The sequence below is a fragment of the Prionailurus bengalensis genome, chromosome B1 (assembly GCF_016509475.1).
Source record: "Prionailurus bengalensis isolate Pbe53 chromosome B1, Fcat_Pben_1.1_paternal_pri, whole genome shotgun sequence".
NCBI lineage: Eukaryota > Metazoa > Chordata > Mammalia > Carnivora > Felidae > Prionailurus > Prionailurus bengalensis.
In genome coordinates this window covers 58,854,636-58,874,718 of record NC_057344.1, presented here as the reverse complement: position 1 = coordinate 58,874,718, position 20,083 = coordinate 58,854,636, and the positions used below count along the sequence as shown (strand labels likewise).

At 39.2% G+C, this 20,083-nt stretch overlaps 1 protein-coding gene across 1 annotated transcript in view; it reads right to left on the bottom strand.

The window, feature by feature from the left end:
- LOC122474698 (histone PARylation factor 1) overlaps positions 1-17,855 on the bottom strand; it is a 31,184-nt gene extending 13,329 nt beyond the window's left edge. Inside the window, exons 1-5 of the mRNA XM_043565747.1 lie at positions 17,734-17,855; positions 13,187-13,346; positions 10,742-10,931; positions 9,478-9,576; positions 1,206-1,356 (exon numbers count right to left, since the gene is read on the bottom strand). Of these exons, the coding sequence (XP_043421682.1) occupies positions 1,206-1,356; positions 9,478-9,576; positions 10,742-10,931; positions 13,187-13,346; positions 17,734-17,781 (648 nt within the window). The 5' untranslated portion in view covers positions 17,782-17,855. The remainder of the gene's footprint in view (positions 1-1,205; positions 1,357-9,477; positions 9,577-10,741; positions 10,932-13,186; positions 13,347-17,733) is intronic.
- Positions 17,856-20,083: the final 2,228 nt, after the last annotated feature.

The following is a 20,083-nucleotide window of genomic DNA, read 5'->3' as shown; positions in this document are numbered from 1 at the left end:
CCTCGTCTCTCTGCCCCTGCCCTGCTTGCTCTCTCAAAATAAATAAATAAACTTAAAAAAAAAAATACTACTGTTCCTTTCACTCATCAGGTAGGAGAGGCTCCCTATGTAAACTAGGAAGGGAAAATGGCAACATAACATCTTGAAGTAATTTAAAAATACCTCCACTGCAATGACTTTCATTCAAATGTACATTTTTAGAAATTATTTCTGGTCTCTAGGATTAAAGGAAGAATTGCTGAGACTGCAGTTTAGTGAGTGTAACTTATCTGAGTATCACCCCTGCTGCAGAAGATTTTCAATGACCAAATAAATACATTTAACTACTTAGTTACCAGTACTAGTTTATCCAGAAATAACTAGAACTAAATTTGGCCTAGAACTTTCAGATGAACCGGCCACAGTAGATAATGCTGGGAGACGGGGGTGCCCTCATTTCACAGTGGTAAATGTCCTTCTTCACCCGAGGGTATAAGAATAAAATCCTATAGAATTCTCATTTACCCCAAAGCAGAATTCTTCTGTCTTGTCCATTAACTTACTCTGAAATTTGTTAAGTGAAAAACCAAAAGGATTCAAAACCCAGAAGTCTTTGCCATTTACAAAACACTCCACTCACACTGCAGGTGTTAGAAGTGAAGCAAAAGGAAATGTTGATGGGGTCAGCAAGGAAAAAGGAGATAGGACTGCTTATACACACATTTGCTGCAGAAAATGAACAAATCTTAATACACATTGTCTCTCAAAAGGAAGTAACTTTGAACCCTTAACTAAACGACTCTAAGGCAGACCTTTACAAAACTACTCCCCAGAAACACCTTGCACTAAAGCAACCGCTGTTAGCTATTAAAGAAATTTAAGGAAATGCAGTACACAAAGCTGCTTTCACTCAACTGTATGAAATGAGTAACTGGTAAAACAAGATTAAAAGAGTGAGAGGTACTGGCATGAGCTGGTAACCAGAGCAGCACTAGCCCATCCTGGGAAACAACTTCTGAGAACAACCCAAGCAGCCCTGCTCACGGGCTGTCCTCTCTCTAATGACACAGACAGGGCAGCCCCACAGGAGCCCCTGAGGGGGTATCCAGCTCTTCTTAGGGTGGGGCAGGAGAAGAGAAGGCTATCGTGCAGGTGGGAAGGAATCAGGACAGGAAAATCTCTATTAAAAAGCAAAACAGTCTGAGACTGACAGATTTAAACCATACTTTCTTATCTCTCTGTTTCATCTTCATGGTTCTCTGTTCCAGTGAGTACCCCAGTTCTCTGGCTGCTTCTGTGAGTTTTTCATCTATGTTTTTCAAGAGACTAGTTTTCTTTTTATCTGTTACTTCCTTAAGTTTTTTCATCAGAAATAATCTGAAAAAGAAGTAAAAGCCCTCATTATTATTCAGGCCACTGTACTAAGTATATAGATCTTGGGAAGTTAAGGGAGTATGTTAGAGACATCCAATTCCATGCAAGAAAAAGACTGCAGATTACCAACAGTTCTCTCAAATGTCTAATAGATTTCTTCAAGAGAAAAACAATTATTAATAAAAAGCTACCAGTCACAGAAACAGCAAGCATGATTCAAGTCTGCATTGTCTCTATAATGTATTGTCTCTATAATAAAGATAAACGACTAGGGTGCCTGGGTGGCTCAGTCGGTTAAGTGTCTGATTCTCAATTTCAGCTCAGGTCATGATCTCACAGTTTGGGAGTCTGAGTCCCACATCACTGCTTGAGTCAGTCTGTCTGTCTCTCTCTCTTGCACTCTCTCTCTCTCCCCCCTTCCCCTGCTTGTGCTCTCTCTCAACAATAAATAAATATACATTTAAAAAAAGATACGAGGTATTTAAAAAGTTGACATTAGGGGGGCCTGGGTGGCTCAGTCGGTTAAGCGTCAGACTACAGCTCAGGTCATGATCTCATGGTTCGTGAGTTCGAGCCCTGCATCAGGCTCTGTGCTGACAGCTCAGAGCCTGGAGCCTGCTTCAGATTCTGTGTCTCCCTCTCTCTCTGCTCCTCCCCTGCTCATGCTCGCTTGCACGCTCTCTCTCTCTCCTTCAAAAATAAATAAAAACATTAAAAATAAATAAATTAAAAGGTGAGATTAAACCAAATTTAAGCCATATTATTGATAATAACATACAGCATACTGCCTTGGAAAGGATTTTTTAAAAGGAGCCAGAAGATACTTGCAATACTTAGGATCAGCAGACTTTTTCAAACTGTTATCTACAAATTTGTGTTATGATAAATTTAGAAAATGTAAAAGGCAATAAAAGCTATTTTATAAGCTTATACAAAAGCACAATTCAAAATAATTTTAAAGTATGTGAAAAATATCATACATCAATGCCAGTTAGGGAAATAGTTACGTTTTATCATAAGCAGGTTAAGATTTTGCCAGCAGAGCAGAAGGTTCAGGGTAAAATGCAGCAGGAAGCAGCACTCAGCTGGACACACAACTCAACCCCCTTCCTCTATAGGTACCTCCAGACTCTCAGAAGGAAACTTCCTTCTATTTACTACTAACATCTGACAGTTTGCTATGGCTGTAAAGAGTTTGGAACATTTAGAGTGGGTATTCTTATCCCCATTTTACAAATAAGGAAACAAGCACATAGGATAATCAACTTACCTAAATTCATAGAATTAGTATGAGTGGACTGAAGTGCAGAGAAGCCAAGACCACCAAAATCATTGTCTTCTGATTACAGCACACATATTACACCTAATGTTACCTTCAATCTTAACCAGCTGTGTATCAAGAGAATGTATTTACATTAACCATTATAAGCAAACTGATCATGTCAGTTCTAGGTAAATCAATCTTTATAGTCTTCCCTACCCTGTCTGGCATATGGGCATACAGGCCTTCAAGTACTCTGTGCCACTTGCTTTCATACTTCATGCACATACTGTCCCCTTGCCTAGAACACTCTTCTTCCCGTTCTTTGTAGTAAGTTCTTATGCATTCATCAAGGTCTAGGTAAAATATCCTCATGATGAAGACTTCCACCACTACTTAAGGTACTTAGTATCTGTCTTTTCATACTTAATCACATTATTATGACTATTTCTATATCAGTTTATTAGGCTTTGGTCTCTCAGCTTCAAACCTACTCTCCAATACTTTACTTTGTGATGCCTAAAGTTGCAATATGCAAACAGAAACAATCACTGTAAACATTTGTACTCTGTTATGTTAAATCCAACGGGATACCTTGAACCTTGAATGAATCCTTCAGTGGTCTTTGCAAAATACTGGTTCACTAAGTTATGCAGATCTTACAAATATTGAAATTTTTCATTTTATCAAATTCTCTCCATTACAGAAATTGAAGATGACACAAACAAATGGAAAGATATTCTATGCTCATGGATTGTAAGAACAAATATTGTTAAAATGTCCATACTACCCAAAGCAATCCACAGATTTAATGCAATCGCTATCAAAATATGAACAGTACTTTTCACAGAATTAGAACAATCCTAAAATTTGTATATAACCACAAAAGACCACAAATAGCCAAAGCGATCTTGAAAAAGAAAAACGAGGCTGGAGGCATCCCAATTCCAAATTTCAAGTTGTATTACAAAGCTGTAGTGATCAAAACAGCACAGTACTGGCACAAAAACAGACACAAATCAATGGAACAGAACCGAAATCCCAGAAATAAACCAATTATGTGGTCAATTATCTTCAACAAAGGAAGCAAAAATATGCAGTGGGAAAAAGACAGTCTCCCAACAAATTCTTTTACATGCAAAAGAATGATACTGGACCATTTTCTTAGGCCATATACAAAAATAAACTCAAAATGGCTTAAGGACCCAAACATGAGACCCTGAACCATAAAATTCCTAGAAAACAGGACAGGCAGTAATTTTTCAGACATCGGCTGTAACAGCAGCTTTCTAGAGGTCTTCTGAGGACAAGGGGGAACAAAAGCAAAAATGAACTATTGGAACTCCATCAAAATAAAAAGCTTCAGCACAGCAAAAGAAACAACCAACAAAACTAAAAGACAACCTACAGAATGAGAGAAGGTATTTGCAAATGACATATCTGATACAGGGTTGGTATCCAAAATACATAAAGAACTTATAGAACTCAACACCGAAAACACAAATAATCCAATTAAAAAACAGGCAGAAGACATGAACAGACCTTTCCCCAAGGAAGACACAGAGATGACCAAGACACATGAAGAGATGCTCAACATCACTCGCCGTCAGGGAAATACAAATCAAAACTACAAGGAAGGGTGCCTGGCTGGCTCATTCGAAAGGGCATGTAACTCCTGATGCCAGGGTCTTGAGTTTGAGCCCCATGTTGGGTGTAGAGAATACTTAAATAATTTTTAAAAACCTACAATGAGATATCGCTGCACACCTGTCAGAATGACTAAAATAATACAAGAAACAGTGTTGGTGAGGATGTGGATAAACAAGAACTCTCATGCACTGTTGGTGGGAATGCAAACTGGTGTGGCCACTGTGGAAAACAGCATGGAGGTTCCTCAAAAAAATTAAAAATAGAATTACCACATGATCCAGTAATTGCACTGCTTGGTATTTACCCAAAGAATACTAATTTGAAGGGATATATGCACCTCTATGTTTGTTGCAGCATTATTTACAACAGCCAAATTATGGAACCAGCCCAAGTCTCCATTGATAGATGAATAAAGATGTGGGGTGTGTGTGTGTGTGTGTGTGTGTATGTATACATATAATAAAATATTTGGCCATAAAAAAGAATGAAATCCTACCATTTATAACACCAACATGGATGGATCTAGTGGGTATAATGCTAAGCGAAATAAGCCTGGCAAAGAAAGATAAATACCATATGATTCCACTCATATGTGGAATTTAAGAAACAAATGAACAAAGGGGGGGGGGGAAGCCAAAAAAAACCCCCAGACTCAACTATAGAGAATAAACAGATGGTCACTGCAGGGGAGGTGGAGGAGGGGAATATGCGAAGGGGATTAAGAGTATACTTATCTTGATGAAAACTGAGTAATATATGGGATTGCCGAATCACTATTGTACACCTGAAACTAATATAATGCTGTATGTTAACTACACTGGAATTAAAATTAAAAAAAAAAAAATTCTCTCCATTACATCACAATGTGAAAAAAATCACATTCATTAATATTACCACCATCTCACTAAAAAGTCTTCAGGTAGTGAGAAGCAATTAAGCTCACAACGGTGGTTACAAGCTTCCTTAATTCTAATTTTTGCTTTTGAAATCTCAAATTTTATCACTGACAACAAATACAGTCACAGTTGTTTTCTTTGGCTCATTTGAGAAAATGTCTGCCAAATACCCACGTCAGACTATCCAGACTTTGTCAGTCACTCTCTCAAATAAACGAGAAAAGTTCAGCTCCCAACTGTATCTCTTAAGACCATTTTCCTTGAGATAAACGTTAACATTTGAGGATGCAGAAGTGCTTTCCACGTGCTTCCCATCACATTACACAAAATGTTAAACAGATTGTGTACTCGATGGTAGAGATCTAATATCTTTACTGCTTCATCACTGACATTCTTAGATGACATTCGCATTATATTACTGCTGTGAATGACAACTGTAAATCTGGTGCCATTACCTTGATTCCTGTCAAGGTATCATCAGTATTACCCACCATTACCTTTGTGCCACTGATGCAAAAATGACGTATTATCACAAATAGTTTTGACCTCAGAGTCCTCCTAAAAAAGCGTCAGGCACCCCTGGGAGTCTACATAGTACTGTTTGATAACTGCTTTTCAGGTTCAAACCTGAATATACATCAGAACCTCCTGGGTTAATGGTTAAAAGTACTTGGAGCTAGTGTTTGAAAAATCATTGCCTACAGTAACAAATCCATATGACTCTGTATAGAAAGGCAGGGTGGCAGAGACCATGGGGGCAGCAGGCAAGAAGAAAAAAGATTATTTAACAAGTTGACCCATGATCTATTGGCCACATTTATTCTTTTACTAAGTACCAAATGTTTTACATAGTATTTGTGCCTGCACAAAGTAAGCATTCATCAAATGAATGTTCATTCATTTCTAATGCCCATTTACACTTAATTAAAATTACAGAAGTATAATTACAGATTACATTTAGATATACTTATAACATGTATTTTAAAAAAAATATTCCTGGAGTGCCTGGGTAGCTTAGTTCGTTGTGCATCCAACTCTTGGTTCTGGCTCAAGATATGACCCCACAGTTTCCTGGGTTTGAGCCCCACATCGGGTTCCATGCTGACCGTGTGGAATCTGCTTGGGATTCTTTTTCTCTCCCTCTTTCTGCTCCCCACCCCCCAACACTGTCTCTGTCTCTCTCAAATACATAAACTTAAAAAAAAAAAAAAAGTTTAAAAAAATTTCCTGAGTGTTATTTGAGATGTACTGAAGTGGCATCTCTAGAAGTAAGATGTACAGAGCTTAAGGTGAAGTACTCTTAACCATAACTCATGAGGTCCTGATATGCAGTCAGGTTTAAAACCATTAACTAGCAGTTATCAAAGAATGGTCTGATGACACTATGGGGTCCCTGAAACCTTGCAGGAGGACTTTGAGGTCAAAACTATTGCTATAATTATTTTAGAGAAAAAAAAGAAAGAGAGAGAAAAAAAATCATTCTTTTTTTTAAGTTTGAGACAGAGAGAGAGAGAGAGACAGAGAGAGAGGAGAGAGCACATTCATGGAGGGCAGGGGCAGAGAGAGGGAGAGAGAGAATCTCAAGCAGGCTCCTTGCTATCTGCACAAAGCCCAGTGTGGGGCTCCAACTCATGAACAGTGAGATCATGATCTGAGCCAAGATCAAGAGTCAGCCGCTGAACCAACTGAGCCACGCAGGCATCCCAGTATTAAAATTCTTTAATCTTTACTAATGTTTGGTGGCTGAATTTGCATCTCTTTGGTATTAAATTCTGCACAAAGAGGGGCGCCTGGGTGGCGCAGTCGGTTGAGCGTCCGACTTCAGCCAGGTCACGATCTCGCGGTCCGTGAGTTCGAGCCCCACGTCAGGCTCTGGGCTGATGGCTCAGAGCCTGGAGCCTGTTTCCGATTCTGTGTCTCCCTCTCTCTCTGCCCCTCCCCCATTCATGCTCTGTCTCTCTCTGTCCCAAAAATAAATAAACGTTGAAAAAAAAAATTAAAAAAAAAAAAAAAATTCTGCACAAAGAGAACTAGTTTCCCTGAGCATAAAAATGTTTATTACAAATAGTCTTCCTTAAAAAGATCTTACTCAGGCTGATAAAGAAATAAACTAAGTGCACTAATTAGTTGATTTAAGTAAAGGAAGGTGCCAAAAAACTAAAACAGTTATAATACCTGAAAAGTACTCTAACCTTTTACTTCTAAACTGAGATAAATTATTGAAGGTAGAAAACGTTCTTTGTGTGAAATAACATTAGGTACTCAAAGAGTCCCTGGTCTTCACCTAAATTATACTATTGTCACCAATTTGTGTTTCCTTTTTGGTGTTCTCCAATAAGCTAAAACAAAACAAAACACAAAACAAAACAAAAAACCCCACAAAAACCAGAACAGTCTTGGGTTATTTTACCACTGTATCTTCCTTTTTTAAAAAAGAATTTTAGGTGATGGGGCACCTGGAGGGCTCAGTTGGTTAAATGTCCAACTCTTGACTTTGGCTCAGGTCTTGCTCTCATAATTTGTGAGTCTGAGCCCCGCATTAGGATGTGTGCTGACAGCACAGAGCCTGCTTGGGACTCTTTCTCTCCCTCTCTCTCTGCCCCTACCCCATTCACACCATCTCTCAAAATAAACAGACTTTAAAAAAAGATTTTTACTAAGACTAATGAAAAGTCCTGCATTTTTGCATGCCAAATTATTTGTAGAATGAATAAATTATTTATGCAGCATCTACTGTGGGGCAGGTACTGTGCATAAGGAAAAGCCTCCACCCTCATGGAACTTGTATGTTAATGCAAGAGACAGGTAATAAGTAAATGGCAACAGTTTCTAATAAAGATACCACCAATTTAAACTGAATAATCTGAAGAGTTTAAAAGAATATATAAATTGTAAATAACAAGAAACACTGTGGAAAAAACTTGGAGGTATCAGAAAGACAAACAGCTTTTTTCTGACATCCACCATATAGTTGCTCTTTCAGATATACCAGTATGCACGCAGCAGTCTAGAGAGGGCACCTGTTGACTTAGTTTGAATTGTTTACTGGAAATTTGCACTACTGAGTCACAGGGAATAGAAGTCTTTTCAAGTAGGGTATGAAAAGAGGTCACACAAAACATGACCTATTTATATGGAAGGTGACAAAGCTTGCTTTCTTCATTTTATTACAATGTAAACTGCACAGCTGCTGCCAGACAGCTTCAAATCAAGTCTGTGGCTGGCACAGTATATGGACTGGCTCACGCAGCTCCATTCAAAGCCCCTTTCCCACAAGAGCTTGCTACATTTCCCACACTACTCTTCAGCTCCGGCTCCACAGGAGGCCTAGCTCCTCTCAAACAGATACAACTCCTTGAAATCTGAAAGGCAGAACAGATACCAGGTGGAGGCCGTGCGTCTGTTTCCAGCAGTGACTCATTAGAGGCATCAGACTATTCAGGAGCAGCTACAGCTGAGATGTCGGTGCCTGGTCTTCAGCTTCTATCTGGGCTGAGAGGCGGAGGCAGGGCAGCCCTTTTACTCCCACAGGTTCAATCACAGACAGTAACTGACGAGAACGACCTGTGGCAGCAGTTCTTGACCGCTCCCCAACAGCGGCACAGCTATAAACTCCACTGCCGAACCAGCTCTGCCACACAACTGGCACGTCTGGAGGCCCCACTGGCCCTTCCAAAAATTTTAGGAGCGCCCGACTTTCTTTTCTTTAATTCCAGTATAGTTAACGTATGGTGTTATATTAGTTTCAGGTGTACAATATAGTGAGTCAGCAATTTATGAGCACCTGCTTTTACTGTATTAAATCTTTGTACACAATGGGTTCTTTTAACGAACTCTTAGTGATGGTGTTTAAAATAAAATGCCTAAAAATCTTTTGATTTTGCCATGGGACTAATGAAGTCAAGATTAGATAATATTTTTCTTAAAGTAATTTGTTTTATAAGATGGGTACTTGTTTGGTGAAAAGTAGCCAAGTAGAAGTGTGGATACGTGTCTGACTTCGGCTCAGGTCGTGATCTCATGGTTCATGGGTTTGAGCCCCGCATTGGGGTCTGTGCTGACAGCTCAGAGCCTGAAGCCTGCTTGGGATTCTGCGTCTCCCACTCTCTGCCCCTCCACTGCTCACACTCTGTCTCTCAAAAATAAACATAAAAAAAAAAAAAAGTGTGGATAAGAATATCTGCAAACATCATGGAAGTGACCTCTTGAAATCTAAAATTTTGTAGTTACCTCAATGTGCCTCAGTGATGGACTGAGACAGTACAAAAAGTATAAACAAATATTATAAATAGGAGAAGGATTAAAAAATTTTCTTACTTGACCGCAGCAAACACATTATCTCCACTTTGAACAATTATGCAGTTTTTCTTTGCTTCATTTGTACCAACATATACAGGAAGTTCATCAGGAGAATCCCTGTGTAAGCAAAAGATATTAAAAATTTAGTTGCCCATCATTTATCAGGCAAATAGAATTTTAGACCTATAGACAATTTATGTCTGCAGGTTTTTAAGAAATTGGGACAAAGTTGCCAGGTTTAAGCTCTAAGTTTCTTAGGAATATCTCCAATAAATCTTGCTTATATAACAGATCTAAAATTAAAATTCTTAGGACCTAGTTACTTTTATATCTAAATACAAAGAAAGGGGGAATAAGGCCTGTCAAAAGTAGGGGAAATTACACACAATCCTCTCTACCTTAGTTTTATAGTCTGTGAAAAAAGGTAGAGAAACAAAAAGAAACAGGACAAGCAGAATTATAAAACATGAGAAGGAAAGGGATACAACTCATACATATAATCAAATCATTTTACTTTACAATAAAGGATACCAATACACAGCAATGAAGTGACTCAGCCAAGGTCCTAGTAAATTAATGGCAAAGCCAGAAGCAGAATCTATGTAACCCAATTCCCAGCCCTTTGTGCATTCTACAGTACCACACTTCTCACTAGACAGGTTTCCTCTACTTCCTGTATTATCCCACAGTCGATCTTCAAACAGCATCTCTACTGATAGAAGTGGCCAAGGTATTTTTTCTCTCTCAAGGTACTTCTATTTCTTAATAGTCTAAGCATTTTGCATATCCATTTAATCCTTTTAACATTCCCATTAAGTATGTACAATTATTATCCTCATCTTACTAGAGGAAACTGGGTAAACAGAAACTGAGTCATAGAAAATCACAACCATTAAAGGTGGCTGGCACATGGTCACTCAGATAATAGAACCAGTTGACTCCATAGCACATTCTTATTTCTATGGCCCCTGGAAGCACAGGGCTAATTTAAGCCATGACAGCTGCTCTAAATTAACTTTCTTGGGCCACAAGAGTGTTTCTGAACCCAAAAGGCAAAAAAGTTTATAACCACAAAGGAAAAAACCAGTGAGGTTCAACCCTGAAGAATTCACTCATCTTAGGGTAGGCTACAATGATACTATCAAGAACATTAAATGCCTATGTATCCACCAAAAAGAGGAAAACATGCACTTCACCTTGAGTCCAGTGAATGTCTACTTATATTCTTATACTTATGTATACAGCCCAGTAGCTGTATTTTACAGAAGAAAAGATCCTTTACCTGAAATACCCCATGTGGAACTGAGTTTTATTATCTCCAATAATAATGGTCTGGAACTCAGGAGGATCATAGTAAAATCTCCAGTGAAGGTTAAAATTCAGGTTTGCTGACTTTTTCTTCATTTTATGTTTTCCGGCAAGGATATCATAAGGACCCACTAATCGAAGTCCGAGGCTTGTGGAAAGTGAATCTATAAAGTAAGTAAGTTTATTGAGACAATAACTTTCTGAAGGCAGACAGGAAAGGCCTTTCATTCATAAACTATTTCTAAGAAATTTTCTTAAAAAAAAAAAAGATTCTAAAATCAAAGAGCTTCAGTTACATTTGAAGACATACATAATGAAAAATCAGAGCAATGAAAATGTGGCACTCACATTTAAGATTCTCTCTTAAATTTACAACTGATTACATTTCAAACATTTCTGCTGTCTCTTATTTTAGACAAAGCCAGACAGTTTTGTATTCTAATGGGCATATTAGAGCTTCAAGTACTTACACTGTCTCATTACTATGTTGTTATTAGCCTCAAATGTTTGTAGCATACCCATATTAAGGAAGAAATAAGATGGACAGTAAGTGAATGTGCATGGAGGGTAAATAATTTATTTAATAAAAAATATATTTAATGAAAACATTTCCTTTCCCTTCCTCCTACACCTCAGCCAACTATCACTCTCAATTCCCTTGCCTTTGGCCAACCCTAATTCTGGATGATTGCATCTCTTCTCCAACCACAGATCACAAAGAGAGAATGCTAAATAAAACCAGTCAGTGTGCATGTCAAACATATCTTTTTATATCAGATGGGTCCTTGTTGCTTCTTTAAGAGAGAATAAGCACTCCAGGCAGGACCTGGATATGCAAGGAGATGGGGATTGAGAGAGGAAGAAAATTCTTGGAAGAGGTGACAATACAAATAAAGGCATAGAAACAGTTTATTCAGAGGGGAAAAATAATTCAGCTTATTTGGAACTTAGGGTAGCATACACTGATTTTTTTTAAGTTTATTTATTTTGAGAGGGGAAGAGGAGGGGCAGAGAGAAAGAGATGGAGAGAGAGACAGAATCCCAAGCAGGTTCCATGCTGACAGCTCGGAGTCCAATGTGGGGCTCGAACTCAAACTGCAAGATCATGACCTAAGCTGAAATCAAGAATGGGACACTTAACCAACTGAGCCACCCAGGTGTCCCTACGCTAATTTTCAAAGTAACAAAAAACTAAAGTTATCCATCTTATTAGCCAGTCATAACAAGGTTAATAGTCTGATATACAATAACAATGTTTTCCTCCTTCTATGAACATACAGATATTTTAAAGACAATCATGCTATTTTATAATGGTTGTTTTCCATTTGTCCTCAAACTTTCTGAATATTTTTCCATGCTATCAAAAATTTTTTCCTAATCTTTAATAGCTTTATGATATTCCATTATTGAGACATTAACCATTTCTAATTTTTTTTACTCCTCTAAACAATATTTCAGTGAACATCTTTGGTAATACACGTTGTACAATCATATTTTTAGAAAAGTTGCTGCACACTTTAAGTGTTTTGCTATATTGCCAAAATTGTTATCTACCAATACACATTTCCATCAGTAGTATACAGGAGTGCTTCTCTCCCACCTGTTAAAACATGTAAACAGCACAAAATGGTGAAAAGTAACTCTGTCACAATTATCAGTTTTTTGTGCATTCTTTCACAGACGGTACATAAGCACAGAGAAAGTACATAGGAATACGTGTGTCCTTGACTTCTAAAAAATATATATGAACGGGATGGGGGGGGGGGGTCACCTGGGTGGCTCAATAGGTTAAGCGTCCGACTGTTGATCATGATATCACATCATGATCTCACAATCTGTGAGTTTGAGTCCCGTGTCTGGCTCTGTGCTGGCTGTGTGGAGCCTGCTTGGAATTCCCCCTCTCTTTCTGCCCTTTCCCTGCTCGTGCTCTCTCAACATAAACTTAAAAAAAAAAAAAAAATACAAACGGTAGCATACTCTACACAATTTTTTTTCACTTGACATATTTTAGGCACAATACTTTATTATATAAAATCTACCTTGTTCTTTTAAAACTATGAATATCCATCGATAGATGTGTTACTGTTTAAGCCATTTCCCACTTTTGTTTCAATAAATTTGATTGAAATGAACATTTTTAGTTCATCTAACCGCCAAGTTCCTAGAACTGCTAAGTCATACTAAAACTCCTGCAACAAATCAAAGTACTTGTTTTCCTTTAAACCCTCATCAAAGCATGTTGTGAAATTATTTACCTTTGCCAGTATAACAGGGGATAGTCACATATTATAGCATTATTTTTCTATTTCTTAGAAATATCTTTGAAAAAGTTCCTTTTCTATGAACTGTTTAGATCCTTGCTCCAGTTTCCTACTGTCTTTTCCATTTGGAGAAGCAGAATGATTTTGGAGCAACTCACCAGCTGGCTTTTCAGGATCAAGCTCTTCACAGAACTTCCAGAAGTGATAGAAATCTTCAGGCAGAGAAAGCTTATAATGATTTTCTACTTCTTGTCGAAGGTCACTGGAGACATCAGCTTCACAGGATTTACTCTTCTTCACATCAACTGTGTTTTCACACTGAAAGTCAGTATACAAAACTTTGTTTCTCCAAAAGTAATTTTGGCAGCTTTCCTTGCATAACAATATTGCTCATTTCTGTTCACCCAACTCTGAGATATACATTTTCCTTAAAACTCTACAAATGGTATTTCTGAATAAAATCTAGAGATTCTTTTGGGCAAAGAAAAAAGGAAAACAGTTTCAAGAAGGATACACACAGTAAGTCTTTAAGTATATTTCTCTAAGATAATGGAAATACAGAAAATAAAAAAAAACAAGTATAAAAGGTAAAGAACAGGAAGGGGAATAAGGAATAGGAAGGTTTTGCCTTCTTTGGGTAAATAGGTCATCATGCCCTTTAAGTAGATTCAGTGATCACACCGGAAGCCAACTGCAGAAATAACTAGATAAAAGGGGATTTACTAGTTAAAACATTTCAGAAAAAGGTCTTTAATACCAGGACTAAGTTATGACACTCATCTTTTAATATCCCTGCAATATAGTCATTATGTAAGTATGGTAGGTTTTATAATGCCTACTTGATAAATTTCCATAAAGGTTATGGTTAGTTGAAGGTTATGCTTAGTTGAAGGTTACGTATCTTTAGTTTTCTCAGTAGCAGTTTTTTTCTTTCTAGGAACCTCGATCCTTTCTTTTTGGATTAAGTTTCTTTTTATTCTTCCTTTCCACCTGTATCAGTGCTTTTCAATTAGGAACGATTTTGCCTCCCAGGGGACACACTTAATAGTCATAAATTTAGGATAGGGTGCCACTGACATTCAGTGGAATAGAGGCCAGGGATGCTGTTAAGCATTCTACAATACACAGGGTCAGCTCCCTCAACAAACACTTACCAGGTTCAAAATGTTCATAGTGCAAGGCTGCGAAATTCTAACCTAGACATTTCTCAGATTTTATTTTCCCAGTAGGCTTAAGTTTATTGATGTTACTTTATGTATCAAAGTCTATAACATTTATTTATGAATCAGTTGACACACACAAGAATGTTCTTGGGTCGGCTCAGTCGGTTACGTGTCCAACTCTTGATTTCAACTCAGGTCATGATCTTACAGTTTGTGAGTTCCAGTCCTGATGGAGCTGCGTGCAGCCTGTGTGGAATTCTCTCTCTCTGCCCCTCCCCTGCTCATGCACAGACACGTACTTGCTCTCTCAAAATAAACATTTAAAAAAAAGTTCTTGATAGCGCTGTTTCTAAGAGTAGGAAACGCAACAAATGAAAATGCCTATTGACATGAGGATGTAAGGTTATAGGATTTCAAACAGTGGAATATTCTGCTTAGTGAAAAGAAAAATATAGCCACACAGAATATAGGTCAGTCTTAATACAATGTTGAATGAAAGAAAAAAGTCCTTGAAGTTTATATGCAGCATGATAGCCTTTTTATGACACTCAAAAACAATAAATAAGTTTGAGATAAAGCTATAAAAAGAAAACAAAACATAAAACTGAGGATGGTAGCTACATAAATGGGGGTGACAGGAAGCCAGGCAGAAAAGATAGATGATGAACACAAGTATAGCTATTGTGTTTTACTTCTTGGGTAGGGCAAAGGGTTCACAGATATTTTTTATATTATTAAATAAGGTAAAGAGGACCATGCATTGACCAATTTTTTTTTTTTTTTAACGTTTATTTTTGAGACAGGGAGAGACAGCATGAACGGGGGAGGGTCAGAGAGAGAGGGAGACACAGAATCTGAAACAGGCTCCAGGCTCTGAGCTGTCAGCACAGAGCCTGATGTGGGGCTCGAATTCACGGACTGCGAGATCATGACCTAAGCCAAAGTCGGATGCTTAACCGACTGAGCCACGCAGGGGCCCCCGCTCATAAAACAATTTAAATTGAAGAAAAAGGCTATTGAAATATGCATCTAGGAGCACCTGGGTGGCTCAGCTGGTTAAGCATCTGATTTCAGTTCAGGTCATTATCTCATGGTTCATGAGTTCTAACCCCACACTTGGCCTCTCTGCTGTTAGTGCAGAGCTCGATTTGGATCCTTTGTCCCCCCTGTCGGCTCCTCCCTTGCTCCTGCACTCTCTCAAAAATGAATAAACGTTTAGGGGTGCCTGGGTGACTCAGTCGATTAAGAGTCTGTCTGACTCTTGATCTCGGCTCAGGTCATGATCTCATGGTTCATGAGCTGGAGCTCCACACTGGGCTCTGCACTGGTCAGCATGTAGCCTGCTTGGAACTCTGTCTCCTTTTCTCTGCCACTCCCCCGCATGTGCATGCTCTCTCAAAAGAAAAAATTTTTTTTAACGAGTAAACATTAAAAAAGAAAAGAAGGGGTGCCTGGGTGGCCCAGTTGGTTGAATGTTCGACTCTTGATTTTGGCTTGGGTCATGGTCTTGCAGTTCCTGAGTTCGGGCCCCACATCGGGCTCCATGCTGACAGTGTGGAGCCTGCTTGGGAATCTCTCCTTCTCTCTGCCCCTCCCCTGCTTGCTATATCTCTAAATAAATAAACATTTAAATACATTAAAAAAGAAATATGGATGCAGAAATGAATGTTGATAATAATAGTAAAGATAACAATAAAAACAATAATAAACGAAACTTATCATGCACTTACCATTTGCCAAGTCACTGTTCTAAGCACTTTCTATAAATTAACTCATTCAATCCTCACAATTGCCTTATGAGCTAGATACTATTATCCACATTTTACAAATGAGAAAAATGAAGCAACTTCCCTTACGTCCCTAACTGAAAGTAGAACGGTTAAACCCAGATGAGCTGGCTCCAGAGCACAGATTCATCCACTTTATGCTGCTTCTCCAGTTACATACAAAAGAGTAAGAACATATGGGCGCCTGGGTAGCTCAGTCAGTTAAGCGTTGGACTTTGACTCAAGGTCATGATCTGGCAGTTCGTGAGTTCAAGCCCTGCCTCGTCTCTGTGCTGACAGCTCAGAACCTGGAGCCTGCTTCAGATTCTGTGTCTGCCTCTCCCTCTGCTCCTCCCTTGCTCAAGCTCTGTCTCTCTCTCACTTAATAAATAAATAAATTAGGAACATATCAAGTCCTGACCTATCCTCCCTTATGTTTTCACAGCAGTCTTTGGTTATGCTTTCAAAGACTGGCTCAAACTTAAGATGTTAGAAAGAAAAGCCTTAATCTACCTTGCTGAAAGACAGTTTTGCTTAATGGTTAGGTTGCCTGGGTTGACTCTGGACTCTTCTGCTTTCCAGCTCTGTCACCTTAGGGAAGTCATTTAACCTGTGCCTTATTTTCTTATCTACAAAAAGGGCATGTAATCCCTATATCACAGGTTTGTTAGGAGGAATAGCTGTTTGTGAAAATACACAGTAGTTGTAGCAGATAATAAATACTAGCTATTACTGTTAATTATGGTCTCTATAAATTCATTTTCATCTTTGTTTTATTTCTAATACTATCACTCAAAGCAGTTTATAGCACCTTCAATGGGAGATAAAGATTTTCTCAGCTTTGTCTTACCTCACACACTAATTTAGTAATTTAGTGCAGCTGTCCTCTTCATTGGCTACACTCATCCTTTACCCCTATGTTCCTAGAAAGCATGACCCAATATAAATAATGCTCAGGCCCTCTAACAATTAAGCGAACACTGTCCTGGTTTATCCAGTTTATAATCCAGAGGGAGTCATTCTTCTGAAAACTTTCCTTATCACAATGACATTTCTTTCCTGCCTGAGTCTCCTAATTGCTACAGCAGTAAGGAACTTCTGAAATCGTAGAACAGGATGAGAATTTGCATTTAATTTATGCCCCGTCCCCCATTAGTGCCTTTATAATCAGGTCCCTCTTTCCCATCTACCAGACTCCAGTCAGGCAGAACTCCGCTGTGCCCAAACATCCTCTACACTTATTTTTCTCTCTGCCTTAAAAAGCCATTTCCAGCTTAAGTTGCCCTAAAAGATTTCCTTAACAACCTCCTGGGACTTAGATCCTCCTTCAATGTTTCCCAGCACTTTCTACGCAGCAGCGTTACAATACCAAACAACAAAAAAAGTTAAAGCAAAATGTTCATTTGTGCCAAGTTGAGGGCCATACATGGGGGCAGTGGCAGCATGATTCATCCTGAAACCGCGGCGCCCAGGCAGAGCCTGGCATATAATCAGTTTCCAATCAACATGTTGCTGACTGAACGACTGAACCACTGGTTGTCTTACGCGGCTTCCCCCAGGAACCGCAGCACCAGGAGGAGCGCACAAGAGGAGAAAGGACTACTTCTCTGGTCCAAACCCGAGCAGAGCGGGAAATAGCAGCCAGGGGCAGACAGTCGTTCCCAGGCACACAGCAACCACTCAATGACCACTGGAGAAATGCAATGTGCTGCCCCTTGGTGCCCTAGCTATTACCCAGAGAGCTCGGCAGAGCTCACACACCCACTGTGGCAGTACCTGCTGCCCCTCCCCGCCGGGTCTGCGTTTCCCGCCGCCGCCGGCCATTCTGTAGTCGCAGTGCCTGTGGGGTCCCGCGTCCCGCTGTTGCTTCCGAGCGCCGCCAACTGCTTCCGGTTCAAGAGACACCAATCAGAAACCCTGCGCTGCCAGGGCCACGCCAGAGGGAAAAGCCTCAGCCGTTGCCCCGCCCCGCCCCGCCCCGCGAGGCCCCTGAGGAGGGTGGCAGAGGCCCCGCCCACTTTCCCACCGGGCGCGGGGGCGGTGCCGCTTAGATCCACCCTTATTGCTTCACCGCGCAAGCCGCTGTCGCGCAGACTAGCTGCAGGGATGCTCCTGAGACTCCAGTGTACCGAATTTGGATCCGTTAAGGTGATCCGGACTTCCTCCTTAGGTGTTTACTAGTGTCAAGGCTGGATGTATGGCACTGCCATCACCCAAACCCTCGTTTTTCCTTGATTTATATTTATTTAAAGCATTAAATGTTGTCTTCCTCTTTTCCATCTCTCTACCTTCTCCACTATACTGTTGCTACCTAACAGTAACTCTTATTCTCAATTATCTCTCAGAAGGAAATCAGTTTCTCTCATTCTTTCTTACAATTTGGATTGTGTTCTCTACACCCTGCTATGCAAAGTGTACCCCCAGGAGCATCAACATTAGCATTTTGAGGAGAGCTTGTTAAAAATTCGGGACCTAGGGTGCCTGAGTGGCTGAGTCAATTAAGCCTTTGACTCTTGGTTTTGGCTCAGGTCATAATCTCACGGTTTGTGGGATCCAGGTCCATGCTGACAGGCCACAGCCTGCTTGAGATTCTCTCTCTCCCACTCTCTCTGCTCCTCCCCTGCTCGCAGGTGTGCATTTCCTCTCTCTCTCTCTCTCTCTCTCAAAAATAATTGAACTTTAAGAAAATTCAGAATCGCACACTTACTTTCTCTAAAAGACAAATGAACTTAAAAAATTCAGAATCCCACACTTACTGACTCAGAGTCCACATTTCATCAAGATCCCCCATTGATTCGTGTGCACTTAAAGTTTGAGAGGCACTGCATTCAAATGATCTCCTGGTGCCTCCTCCAGTGCTGACATTCTGGAAGGTCTTCTGCCTCATTCCTGAAAGGATTCTTTATTTCCTGAATCTCTATCTTCCCCTTTCTTGATTTTATACCATAGCTTTGTGGAACCTATCCTCCGTGAGTGATCCCCTCCCCCTTTTCATTAGACCTTGCATGTCGGTACTGTCTTTATTCTGGCTGAGTATAGAATTCTCTGTTGAAAATAATTTTTAGTCAGAATATTAGAGGCCTTGCTTCACGATGTTTTAGCTTCCAGTATTGTCATTACCTGATGATTCCTATTCTTTATAGGTAACTTTCTTTCTTTCATTTTTTAAAAACACAAATTTATTATCTTATAATTCTGGAAGTCACAGTGTAAAATCAGACTCACTGTGCTAAAACCAAAGAATAGGGAGACATTTACCTACTTCATCCTCAAGTAATTTCTTTAGGTGTAACCTGTTTCTGTTTTGTTTCGTCTCAAGAAGTTTTAGGATTTTCTCTTTATTCCCAATGTTCTCAGACACCGTCATGTATCTTGGTTATGGGTGTTTCCTCATTTTTATGGAGCTGGTATTTGGTAGGTTGTTTTTGATCTTGAAACATATGTCTCGGTTCTGGAGATTTTTCTGGTGTTATCTATGGCTAATTTTCTCTATCGTCCCCCTCTCTCATTGTATGTCTTCTTTTTCGGAAATTCGTTATTCAGATGTTTGACCTTCTTGAATGATGTTTTTTCTTATTTGTCTGTTCTATTTTCTATCTCCTTTTTCTTCTTGTTCTACTTTCTGGATAATTTTCTGGATTTAATTAGAAAAATATATCAAATTATTATTTTGGTTTTTTTAATGTTTATTTTTGAGAGAGAGAGAAAGTGTGTGTGTGCAATTGTGGGAGGGAGACAGAGCATCCAAAGCAAGCTCTATGCTGAGAACAGAGAGCCCAATGCAGGCCTCAAACTCACGAACCCAGGAGATCATGACTTGAGTTGAAGTCAGACTCTTAACTGAGCCACCCAGAAACCCTGATATCAAATTATTATTATTCTTTTATTATATAGGCATGCCTTGGAGATACTTTGGGTTTGGTTCCAGACCACGGCAATAAAGCAAATATCACAATAAAGTGAGTCAAATGAATTTTCTGGTTTTCTAGTGCATATAAAGTTAGGTTTATACCATACTATAGTCTACTAAATATTGAATAGTATGATGTCAAAAAAAATGTACACCCCTTCATTTAAAATATTTTATTACTAAAAAATGCTAATTATCATCTGAGCTTTGAGTGGA